The 12,377-nt window shown below is 41.4% G+C and overlaps 1 protein-coding gene across 6 annotated transcripts in view; it reads left to right on the top strand.

The window, feature by feature from the left end:
- Positions 1–12,377, top strand: part of CDH10 (cadherin 10) — a 396,417-nt gene that overhangs the window by 308,401 nt on the left and 75,639 nt on the right. For 5 of the 6 annotated variants that reach the window (XM_081918200.1, XM_081918201.1, XM_081918203.1 and 2 more), the window contains exon 2: positions 365–740. The exons of the other annotated variant lie outside the window; for it this stretch is intronic. In XM_081918200.1, the coding sequence (XP_081774326.1) occupies positions 510–740 (231 nt within the window). In that variant the 5' untranslated portion in view covers positions 365–509. The remainder of the gene's footprint in view (positions 1–364; positions 741–12,377) is intronic. 6 annotated transcript variants of the gene reach the window in all.

Here is a 12,377-nt window from a genome sequence, read left to right on the forward strand (position 1 = left end):
GAATGTTCTCAACGACCTTAAATATAAAAGTTAAAGGTAAGGGTAGTTGGTGAGGGGCAGAGGAAAACACGTTTATATGCACAATTCACTTTTCCCGAGCATTTCATGCTGAATATATTTTACAAAGCTCTGATTAGGTGACAGTTTCTAGATAACCTTTATACTTGCCACATCAGCTGTTTGTTTTATGCTTGGGGGAGCTAACCAATTTGCTGTAAGATTTTACAGCTATTCTGCCAGGAACAATGTGAAATCTAATGCAAACAAAAGGAACATTTTTAGCTTGCAATTATATATCTGTAACTGTATTGCACTCTCTCTCTTTCTCTCTTTCTCTCTTTCTCTCTTGCTGTTTCCTTTTCAGATTTTGGATATGCCCAGACGAGAGATGAGCTGGTATAAACAGCTTGGCTTCACGTTCCACTGAAGAATATCTAGAGCTCAGTTGAAGGCAAAGTGTCCAACTTGCAGCCAAAGGCACTTGAGAAGACAGTCAGCAGAGGAGAACAATGATAATACAACAAGGCTTGCTGGTGGTACTACTCTGGATGTGCCTGCTCCACCCCTGCTTAACAGCAATGGTATTCAGCAGGACTACGGACCAGCAGCCCAAAAGTTTTGCTGCACGTGGAATAGGGAATGAAGGAAAAGCTCTGCACCGCCAGAAGCGAGGCTGGATGTGGAACCAGTTCTTCTTGCTGGAGGAATATACCGGCTCAGATAACCAATATGTAGGCAAGGTAGGCAATATGTATATCTTCTCCTATTCTTCTTATGCATTGCTGCGATTTAATGGTAGGAAATTATCTTTGAGGACTTCATTCTCAAATATATAGAGACCTTTTGTTTGTTCTGTTGGAAAAATAAAACCAAAAGCTTTGGAAATGGGAGTATTGGATTGAAACACCCATGTTCTAATGTGTGATTTTTGAATTTTTGAATTTGATTTTTGTATACAAAAAGAAGCATTTTTGAATATGACTTAACTGTTATACTTTGTACACCTTCCTCTGGAACACAAACTAACCTTCATCTTCCAACATTGACTTTTCCTCTGATGAAAAAGGTGACCCTTGCTAAAAAAACCTGTTCAGAATTTTGTTTTAACATGGAGTGAAAAATTGGATTAGTAATTTCATGAGTGAAAGAGTTTTATGTTCAGTTGAAGCATAGATTTTAAAAAGGACAAAGCCTTATTCTCAAGTACTTTTGCCTGGTTTGAAAGAAAATTGCAGTTCTAGTGTAGTACTATAGATTTCCAAGTATTTTTATAGGACCCTATCCTAAGTATCATTTATGTGATTTAATACCTGTAGCCAAACTGCATGTGACCTAGATTTATTAAATCTTCCTCAAATGTGAAAAGTTTGTGTAGCAGCTGACACCATCCCTACCACTCCATTATGACAACATGCTGTCCACTAGGAAAGCCCTGATGGGGGTTCCTTGGAAAATTAGTTACCCAGACTTTCATAAATGCTGTCTATCGATTGCCCTGCAATGAACAGGCCACAAACAAATACATGGTATGCTGTAGGGTTCATTCTTAATCAAATCAAAGCAACATTGAGGCTGAACAGACCTGGCCATTGTCCCTCATGAGCTCAGTCAGGGGTAGCAACTTGAAAAAAATATTGGGGGCCCCAGGTAAGCTGACATAACTGAGCACTTGACATGGTGTGCACACTGTTGATGGATCTCAACCAAAACTCTTGCTACCAGCTGCCAAATTGTACAATTCCAGGACAACAAAGAGAAAAAGAACTTGCTTGACTAGTAACTTGATTTTTAGTTAGCTTTATTATATACAGCAGAGTAAAGCACAGCTTTGTACAAGTTGCTATATACACAGACTAGATTCAAACTTCTTGCCAAACTCCAACACTCCAATGCTCCAACAAGAAAACTGCTTTGTCATTCTGCTTACAGTATAAGGAAGACCGTAGCCAATCACTACCTGTTGCTAGGCTTCCTTTATCTCCAAGCAGGCTCTCTCATGTACTCCGTTTAACTTGGCTTGTTGCCAACCCACTAATTGTTCACTCCAATTAGCTGCTAGAAAACTGAATCCTCAATACACACACACCATTTAAATGGTAATGTCCAATTGGGGGGGGCAGCCTCCTCAAATATTTTATTGGGGGGTGCTAGAAAACTGCTAGAAAACTGAATTCTCAACACACACACACCATTCAAATGGTAATGTCCATCAACTTGGGGGGGCAGTCTCCTCAAATATTTTATTGGGGGGTGAAGGGACCGCAGCCCCTAGGAGTTCACTCCTATGATCTCAGTGAGCATAATTCTCAGCAATATGCTTGTTTTTCTGTGCAGTACATTTAGCAATCTCTGATTGGGTGAGTCAATATGGAAAGGCTTCGCTGGAGGAGAAAGTCTGAAAACTACTACAGTAGAAGTGCAGAGAGGCCTGTAGCTTACATTAACCAAAGTCCTGTCAGTGCGTAATCTTCCATAGTAGAATGTCAGATAAAATCCATGCTTGGAAACACTCAGAGATGATACATGAGTGATTCTATGTCAGAAGTGGCCGTGTGCATCTTCCCTATGGATAAATCCCTAGATTCTGGAGATGACTCTTGCATATCACTGTCAGGAAGATCTAAGAGAGACCACTTCCAATGTTACAGTAGAAATGCACATAAACACTTGTGAGTTACTTGTGTGTCCTGTGAGGGTGCATTTCTTGTAGCAACCATAAGTTGTCCTCGGGGCCACAATTATGGCATCATGAAATCTAGGGGAGGATTCCACAACTAGATTGGGACTGTGGGAACCAGGGATTTCTTTCCGCCAAAACTCACCAGAGCTCAGCTCCAGCACCTCTCAGGTGGGCACCATTGCCAATCTATGAGAACAAGGGAGAGGTTCATGGTAAGCTCTGGCACATCTTTATCTAGAAAAATAGTTCTGGATGGAACTCTTTTGATATTTATAATACCTTGTTGTTGTTTAGTCGTGTCCTACTCTATGTGACCCCATGGACCAGAACACTCCAGGCACTCCTGTCTTCCACAGTATTTATAATACCTATTTCCACAGTAAATACTTCCACAAGTATTTATAATACCTATTTGGAATCAAATGGAAGGGCTGGGTCCCAGCATTATGCAGAGAATATTGATGGCCTAATGATATAATATCTAGAGAAATCTCTATACACGTTGGCAAAGGGATATTTCAGGGGAAGAAATGACAAGTCATTGGTTTTTTTTAAAAAAAATAATAATACAAGAACAGGTTCGAAGATTTTTCATGCTCCTATACCCTGATCCTAACCATGTTAGCAGGTCTTGATGAAGACTCTCTGGCTAAAACAGTGATGTTCTCTTTTTCATATATTGGGTTTGTTGCTCAGCTGCGTAGACTCAAAACAAAGATCAGAATTAATTATTATAGTGGACTTTCTGCCTGGCTTTGTGGACATTTTCTCTATTTTTGCTGAGTTCAAGTAGAATCATGCTTCAAATCTATGTGCAGTTGGATTTCAGCCCCAATGAAATTAGTAGAAAACTTCCAGGGAATTGTGTTTTGGTACAGGGCCACTAGACCACAAAACAATTCAAATAGTTGGAGGAGCTATTCACACAGATCTATGCCTACAAATTAGTGTGCCATTCTCAGCATCAGCGACTCATTTGGAGCCATTCAGGGATAGCCAGAAGGCTTTGTGCTCCTGTGCAAATTTTCTAGCTGAGGTTATTCAAGCGCATTCAAACTCTGGCATTTGAAACAGGAGATCTCTCCTTCCTCAAACCGTTCAGCTCTATTGTTAATTAGCAAAATATTTTTGCATCTATGAATGGAGATATTATATTTTATGCCTTTTGATAAGCAGCAGATTCCCTTGGAAGGGAACAAAAATAGATAAATATGGATTTGCAATAAGTCATGGAAGCTAGCCTGAAAGCATTCCATTTATGCCACATTACCCTGACTAAACATCCACATTGCATTATGTTGCTTTGCTCCAGAACAGACACTCAACTCAAATAACCTCACATAATGTAATGTAACATGCCATATTACATATGCTTTATTAATTCAGATAGGCCAAATTGAATGGGGGGAATTATTTTGTCCTCTTTGGCTAAGGAAGCTCATAAAAAAAATCAATTTATTGAGTACTCCAGAGCTAAAACATAAGATCTGACAATGTTCAAAACACCTTTGAGGGTGAACAGCTGCAAGAGGAAGGATTTTCAGCAGGTAACAGGAGTGGAGTCCTGATCTGAGTAAGGGAGCACATTCCAGAATTGGGCTTTTTCTTCAGATTCAAGTGGCCAACGAAAGCATGATCTTTTTTTAAAAAAATGTGAATACAGAATGTGTACAGTAGTACCTTGGCTCTTGAACTGAATCCATTCTGGAAGTCCGTCCAAATTCCAAAACGTTTGAAAATCAAGGTGCAGCTTCTGATTGGCCTCAGAAATTATTCTGACAGCTGAAACAGACGTTCAGCTTCTGAAAAACCAAACACTTACTTCCGGGTTTGCGGTGTTCGGGAGCCAATTTGTTCATCAACTAAGCCATTCAGGAACCAAGGTACCACTGTACTTTGGTCTTAAATATATTGTTAAACTATGCACTATAAAACAATTGGATAATATAGGCATAGGAGGTAGAAAATACAAGCCTTGACTTGGCCCATGCAAGGAATTTGAGCTGTTTTCTTATAACGTCTTCCTTATTTTTGCCCTGCCAGAAGATCACAGTGTGGTGAGCCACACTTACTCCTAGGAATGCTTGCAAAATCCAAGCCAACTCTCACCACAATTGAGTGGAGTTCATGGTTTGACAGCTTTAACACGTCCAATGAGGCCAATGAACAAGGACCCTGGGGGATGATTCCTGCAAATGTAATAGAACTAACCACAGGAGTGCCTAAAGGATAACATATTGTGTGGAAATGTTAATGTGTTTGTAAGTGTTCTACAAGAGGGCTTCAGTTTCCCATCTATAAAGTGTATTCGGAGATAATGAGGCGCTGGGGTGCAAGGAAGAAGGAAGGAAGCCGAATGTTTCTCATTCATTAACACCAAAGGAACATGGCACTAGATAGCGGCAAAATTCTCAAAGGCCACAGCTTATTTGTAAGTGAAAGTTGGTGTTAGTAATCAACAATTCTGATCAACACTTCCTACCCAATATCTAAAGTGACTTCTTCCTATTTGACTGCTTGCAGCTTCTTTTAGAAACTTGGTTGCATGGATTTCACTTTGGGGGAAAATAACAAGGAACAAAAGCTCTTGGCTGATGGCTTCATTTATTAACAATTATTTACTTGCCTTCGTTAGTTCTTTTTAAGGATGCTTTCCAAATTACCCCCATCATTTCCCTGTCTAGATTTTTGGATACTTTTCCTGTATGTGGAAAAGCATTGTCAATATTTGGGGTTCATTTGTTTATTTTTCTCCCCAAACTTTTTTGAGACTACTGGGCACTTTCCTGCAGACAAATATGAGCAAGCTGAATGCAATTACCACACAAAGGACAATTGTTGCCATCATGCAATCCCGTCATATATTTGTTTTGTGACCTAATCTTTTGCACATCTACTGAGAAGTAAAACCTCACTGAGTTCACTAAGGTACATTCCAAGCAACTGTGTATTGGAGTGCGGTCTAGGTTACTGTGCAATGAGGAATCATTGATGATGAAATCACATCATGATTGTTTTTTTGTGGGTGAATGTGCATATGCACAATGCTCACATTGGACACCACCAGCTCATGGAACAATAAGGAAACAAAACAAGGGGCCTTCTGGCAGATCCCTCACTGTGAGAAGTGAGGTTACAGCGAACCAGGCAGAGGGCCTTCTCGGTAGTGGCGCCCGCCCTGTGGAACGCCCTTGCATCAGATGTCAAGGGGATAAAGAATTACACAAATTTTAGAAGACATCTGAAGGCAGACCCGTATAGGGGAATTTTTTAACATTTATGGTGTTTTTATATTTTGCCAGAAGCTGCCCAAAAAGGCTGGGACAACCCAGTCAGATGGGCAGGGTACAAATATTAAAATCATCATCGTCAGCGACTAGCACTGTTACTAACATGGAGGGGGGGTGGGAAGGTGTCAAGAAGGGCAGTGCAGTTCTGATGCAGTAGCAGAAATATCAGACTGGCTCCGCTGGTGCATTTGCACTGCACCAACCTCTCTGCTGTTTGGCCCTTCTCCCTCTTCCTTCCTGTAAGCAGCAGTGATTTGACTGTCAATAATAATAAAAAAAATATTATTCATACCCCACCCATCTGGCTGGGTTTCCCCAGCCACTCTGGGCGGCTTCCATCAAAATATTAAAATACAATAGTCCATCAAACATTAAAAGCTTCTCTAAACAGGGCTGCCTTCAGATGTCTTCTAAAAGTTTGGTAGTTGTTTTTCTCTTTGACATCTAGTGGGAGGGCGTTCCACAGGGCAGGTGCCACTACTGAGAAGGCCCTCTGCCTGGTTCCCCGTAACTTGGCTTCTTGCAGTGAGGGCCCTCGGCGCTGGACCTCATGAGTTCAGATAAGCACCCCCACACACTACACTGTCCGCTACCGATGCAAACTGATATGTGCAAATGGATTTGAGGACTGTGTAAAATGTTATTTGCCAGGCCATATCCTTGCATTCATGTCCTAATCCAATGGTTTTAAAACAAGGTGTTTGAGGAATGCTGGGGTGTGTGTGTGTGTGTGTGTGTTTTAGAAGCTCATTTGGCTTCTAGATAATACCAAGAATGGGCAATATGCATCTCTGAAGACAGCTTTCTCAGACCACCAATTCTTCCAGACACTGTTATTCTGGGGAACATTTTATGTATTCTAGATTGTCCACTTAGCTCAATAGTGAATACATGCCCCGGACATTTTCATTCCCGAAGAGACATCCAAATAGTGTCCCCTGAATAATTTTGAAAAAATTGCTGTGGTAGTCCGACATCAATTCTTGCCTTCCTCTATCTCCCCTCTCCTGCTGCCTGAAGAAAGTCACATCGCCTTGTTTCATGACAGAACCAGACTTTTGAGCCAGTAGAAAATTTGAAAACCATGTTCCTCACAGATGTTTAGTATTGAGAGCTTCAGTTGGAAGGATGAGCTAAATCATGGCCTCTTCCCTTGATAGTGTGTGGTCAAGTCTTGACAGGATCTGGGTCATTCGGCCAGTTTAGGAGAAGCGAGGGAAGTGATAAGGGACAGAACTGTTGCAGGGGTACAGAATCAGTTCCCCAGATTGGGGCTGTTTTTGCTTCAAATGTGCTTTAAATGGATGGCTTGTATGCAGAGTGAATGTGCCTGTGGAGGCATATTTTTTTTCTGCCTTCCACGGGGACATTCAGTTGACCCAGATTGGCTTCACGAACAGTGCTAAAGTCTAGAAGCACTAACTATTGTCCAAGTAAAAGATTTCAAACTTAAAGGCTGTGTAGAGTAATACAAATCAAGTAAAAAAAAAAAGAGTAGAGTTCTAGAAATAAGATATTCATCAGTTCAGCTGTGAGTTGATTCTTTTCTTTGTAAATGAAAATCAATATATTTAAATATGCTTCCCCAGCTAATGAAAACAGTGATGAATCTGTAGGGCATATACATGTAGGAGGTATATTGGATTTTATTATTGGACTATAACTTTTATAGCAATATCTGTCATTGGATGAAGGGGCGGGGGACATTCCAAGAATTCATATCTGACATAGTAGATATATTCTGTTCATAAGCATGAAATTGTTTACCCTAAGATGTGCCATGGCAGTGTCAGAATAGCTGGTTTGAGGATTAAAGCTGAACATTACAATCCCGTGGTCCCTGGAAGGACATCCCAGGATCCAGAAAATTCTGTGGATCATTATCTCGACAAGAGGTTTGTCCCAAGAAGCCATAGTGAGGCATTGTGAGGACATGCCAGGAGCAGATGGGAAGTAGTTTTTGACCCACTAGATTGAGGGCACTTTAAGTTCCCCACAATGCTCCTGGAATAGGGGCAAAGTACATTAGCCCTGGGACTGGCATACTTATTTTATTGATTGATTGATTTATATACCACCCTATACTTGGAGGTCTCAGGGCAGTTCACAAGAAAAATAGCAACATATATAATCAGAATAAAAACAACAACCCAATAAAGGTAAAGGTACCCCTGCCCGTACGGGCCAGTCGTGTCCGACTCTAGGGTTGTGTGCCCATCTCACTTAAGAGGCCAGGGGCCAGCGCCGTCCGAAGACACTTCCGGGTCATGTGGCCAGTGTGATGAAGCTGCTCTGGCGAGCCAGCACCAGCGCAGCACACAGAAATGCCGTTTACCTTCCCGCTATAAAGTGGTACCTATTTATCTACTTGCACCTAGGGGTGCTTTCGAACTGCTAGGTGAGCAGGAGCTGGGACCGAAAGATGGGAGCTCACCCCACTGTGGGGATTCGAACCGCTGACCATGTGATCGGCAAGCCCTAGGCGCTGAGGTTTTACCCACAGTGCCACCTACATCCCAACAACCCAATAACCCCCCCCCCAAAAAAGAGCCATATTTTAAAAGGGTATAGGATGTCAAACAGATCAACCAGAGGCCTGGTTAAAAATGAACGTTTTTGCCTGGCGCCTAAAGGTTTATAATGAAGGCACCAGGCGAACTTCCCTGGGGAGAGCACTCCACAGATGGGGAGCTACAGAGTTGCTGGGGAAACCCTGCCAGATGGGTGGGCTATAAATAATGTATTATTATTATTGATGTGTTACCACCTTCCGGACCTCTTGAGGAGGAGGCACACGAAGGAGGGCCTCAGAAGATGATCTCAGGGTCCAGGTAGGTTTATAGGGAAAGAGGTGGTCCTTGAGGTATTGCGGTCCTGAGCCATTTAAGGCTTTATAGGTCAAGACCAGCACTTTGAATTGGGCCCGGAAACTAATTGGTAGCCAGTGCAGTCGAACCAGGAATGGTGTAATATGCTCAAACCGTCTTGCTCCCGTGAGCAACTTGGACACTGAATTCTGTGCCTTTCCCATTGGGATAACTGGCAAAGTAAAGATTCTTTAAAACTGGGGGAGGGGTGAAAGGAGGAAGAATGTGTGAGTAGTAACACATTATGAAGCAGTGCTAGAGCAAGAATGTCTCAGGTTAAATCCCTAGCATCTTTAGGTAGGATTAGAATGGGCTCTCTGTCTATAAAACCTTTGAAAGCCACTGTGAGTCAGAGGAGACAACACTGAACTAGATGGTCTTACTGGCATGGTTTGTTATAAGGAAATAATCAAAGAAACTCTAGAATTGAAAAAATGAGACTCTACCACCTTTCAGTACAATTTGTGATCCTCTTTGAAAACATTGTTTTAGAAAGGACTTGAATCCTTGAACCTTATCTTGCATCAGTAATATCTCTCAAACTTTGTCGAACTGAGACTTTCCCCTCAACACTGATTAAATATAGAGCTAGAAATTCCAGTTAATTTCTTATTGAAATCTGATATTTAAGATCCATTTATGAAACCTTTGCCCAAAGCGTTTTGTACATTGTGAAAAGGTACGCTGACTCTTGAGGGAAATGCTTAAAAGCAATAAATTCTGCATCCTCCGACTACTCACTGACTTTGACTCTGAGTGTAGGAAGCACATTTTGCAGTGCAAACATAATAATACCAAACTCTAATATAGCTTAGAATCCTTTTGCCCTTCTTGCTGCCTGTCCTTAAACAGGTTTTGTGCAATAAAAGTCCTCGATACATTTACGTAGCAGCAAAGTTCCATGACGTTATGCATAACTCCAAAGAGTGCTGGCACCATCTTGTCTTATCATAGAGCCATTGGCAACTAGGCTTCCTAGCTACTTGGATCAGCTTTTACCTGTGGAACAAGACTGGATTATTATTTTCTAAAGAACAACTTTGGCCACCTCATAATTTTTGGAGAATTTATTGCATTTCATTGTCAAGTACAGGAGTTCCCCTCTCCCTTCCGGTGGCTCACCAATAAGAATTAATGAGCATTTGGTAGATTTATAGTCCTTTTATTGCAGCATTCTGTTACAAGCACAAACAGGCAACCCTCCGCAAGGATATCAGTTGCCTACTCTGACTCCTCCCCACTTCCTCAATAAGAAGCACGCCAAATGGAAGTTCCTCTCCCCCCTGCATCTCCTTTGTTCTCTGACATGCTCGGACCTCCGAGTGCGGGGGGAGGGAGGGGTTTCCCCCCACTCTCGATTGATGTATCGCCTAGCTGCTCCCTCCCTCCTGGTTGCTTAGCTACTATCTCATAGCTGGGTAGCTCCTCTCTCAACTGTGCAGCTTCTGTGTCTGCCTGTCCCCCTGCTTCTGGAAATGCTGGAAGCAAAGGAGGGACGAATATTCGCCCTCCTCTTCTGTTAGGAGCTGATCTCCCTGCAATTGCATCCCCCAATCTTCAGATTCATTTATTTTTTGTATTTAGCAGTCAATTCTTGCAATAAGCCTTCAGGCAATTTACAACAGTAATATAAAAAAAAAACAAAAAAAAAACAATAATCACTGAAGCTCAGTGGTAGAACATCTGCTTTAATCCCTGGCGTCTCCAGGTAGGGCTGAATATAAATTTATTTATCCGTTAAAAATGGATATTTTTCATGCATGAAAGCCTAGTGTGTAAACTATACTGAGCTAAATAGGCCCACAGGTTACCTCAGTATAAGCCAGCTTCCTAGGTTCTATTTTTTAAAAATAAAAAACCCATCAAAATACGAACCATTCACAATAATGACCAAGCCTAGCAAAAAATATGTGCCAGAATAATATTTAATCATACCGAAAGAGAAAATTATTATAAATTAGTTTGGAGATGGTATTTAACACCAGTCAGATTAAATCAAATAAACAATGAATATTTGGTGTTATGTTGGAAACCGGGACTTATGTTCACATGTGGTGGGGGTGTGAATATGTGCATTTTTTTCTGGCAAAAGGTGTTTAAGGAGAGAACAAAAATCACTGGGTTAAAGCTGATCGAAAGTCCAGAGGTAGTATTATGAAGGACTTGCTCACAAATTTATTGACTGCTGTGCAAATTATGATAGCTAGGAAGTGGAAGGGGCAAACAGAATATAAAATGGAAGGGTGGTACAAAGAGGTGTGGGATATAGCTATTAATGATAAATTAACATGTGCCATTAAGGTAAGACGGAGAATACGCAGGAGAAATGATTTTGAGGAGATATGGAAGGTGTTTGTAGAATTTGTACTGTTAGGGTCAAACCATCACAAGAGGTGTTGAAATTTTGGGAGGTTGGATAGTTACAATGGAATGGACTCAGTGGTGGGGTGCACATTTTTATTCTAATTAAATTATAATTATTTATTTATGATAATAATAAATAGGGGGAAGAGCAAAAAGTCTTGTGTGGAAGTTAATACCAATTTAAAGGAGAACTATATTTCAATCCACAGATTGGTTCAGGAGGAATGGATCAGGTGAGCTTGCTTGGGGATATGCAAAGATATTCAAATTCCCTGAACCTCCCTAGTTAGCATGTATGCTGAAACCATCCACTTATTTTCAGCACCATCGTACAAGCAGATCAAAAAATAATGGGCTACTGTGCCAGGAATGAAATTAATTAATTAATTAATTAATTAATTAATTAATTAATTCTGGTATCCTAACAAGGTAAGCAAGCAATCTGTCTGTTGGTTTCCACTGAGGAAAATTAGTTTCATGGGGTTTTATTAGTGCAATAACATACTGGGGGCTAATAATGATGGTTTGTGTTCTTAGCAGGGTCGGTAAATCTGCAGTCAAGATTTGAGGGGCTGTGTTGCTCTGCTTTTTGAAGGTTTCCCAACCATGAAACCTATGTAGTTTTAGTTGCATGCACACAGAGTCTCTTTATATAAATCATTCAGTACATCAGGGTGGGAGCAAGGCTAGCTAATGCTCTCCTCAGTGCATTTTTTCCCTGGGGTTAGAAGAAGAGGAAGAAGAGTTTGGATTTGATATCCCGCTTAATCACTACCCGAAGGAGTCTCAAAGCGGCTAACATTCTCCTTTTCCTTCCTCCCCCACAACAAACACACTGTGAGGTGAGTGGGGCTGAGAGACTTCAAAGAAGTGTGACTAGCCCAAAGTCTTCCAGCAGCTGCATGTGGAGGAGCGGAGATGCAAACCCGGTTCACCAGATTACGAGTCCACTTCTCTTAACCACTACATCACACTGGCTCTCACACTGGTACTCAAGGGTATGCAGTCCTGGAACCCCCCTATATTAAAAGTGTGGCAATTACTGTCACAACTTCATGGTGAGCACCAGGGCTGTCTTAAGCATATCCGGCGCCATGGTGCAAATATTCCTACACGCCCCCCCATTTCCCAGAGTTGTTGACCTATTCCGAAGCCTCTGCAGGGATCACTCTCCTC

This window comes from Podarcis melisellensis (assembly GCF_964234715.1).
Source record: "Podarcis melisellensis genome assembly, chromosome: 7".
In the NCBI taxonomy this organism is placed as follows: Eukaryota; Metazoa; Chordata; class Lepidosauria; order Squamata; family Lacertidae; genus Podarcis; species Podarcis melisellensis.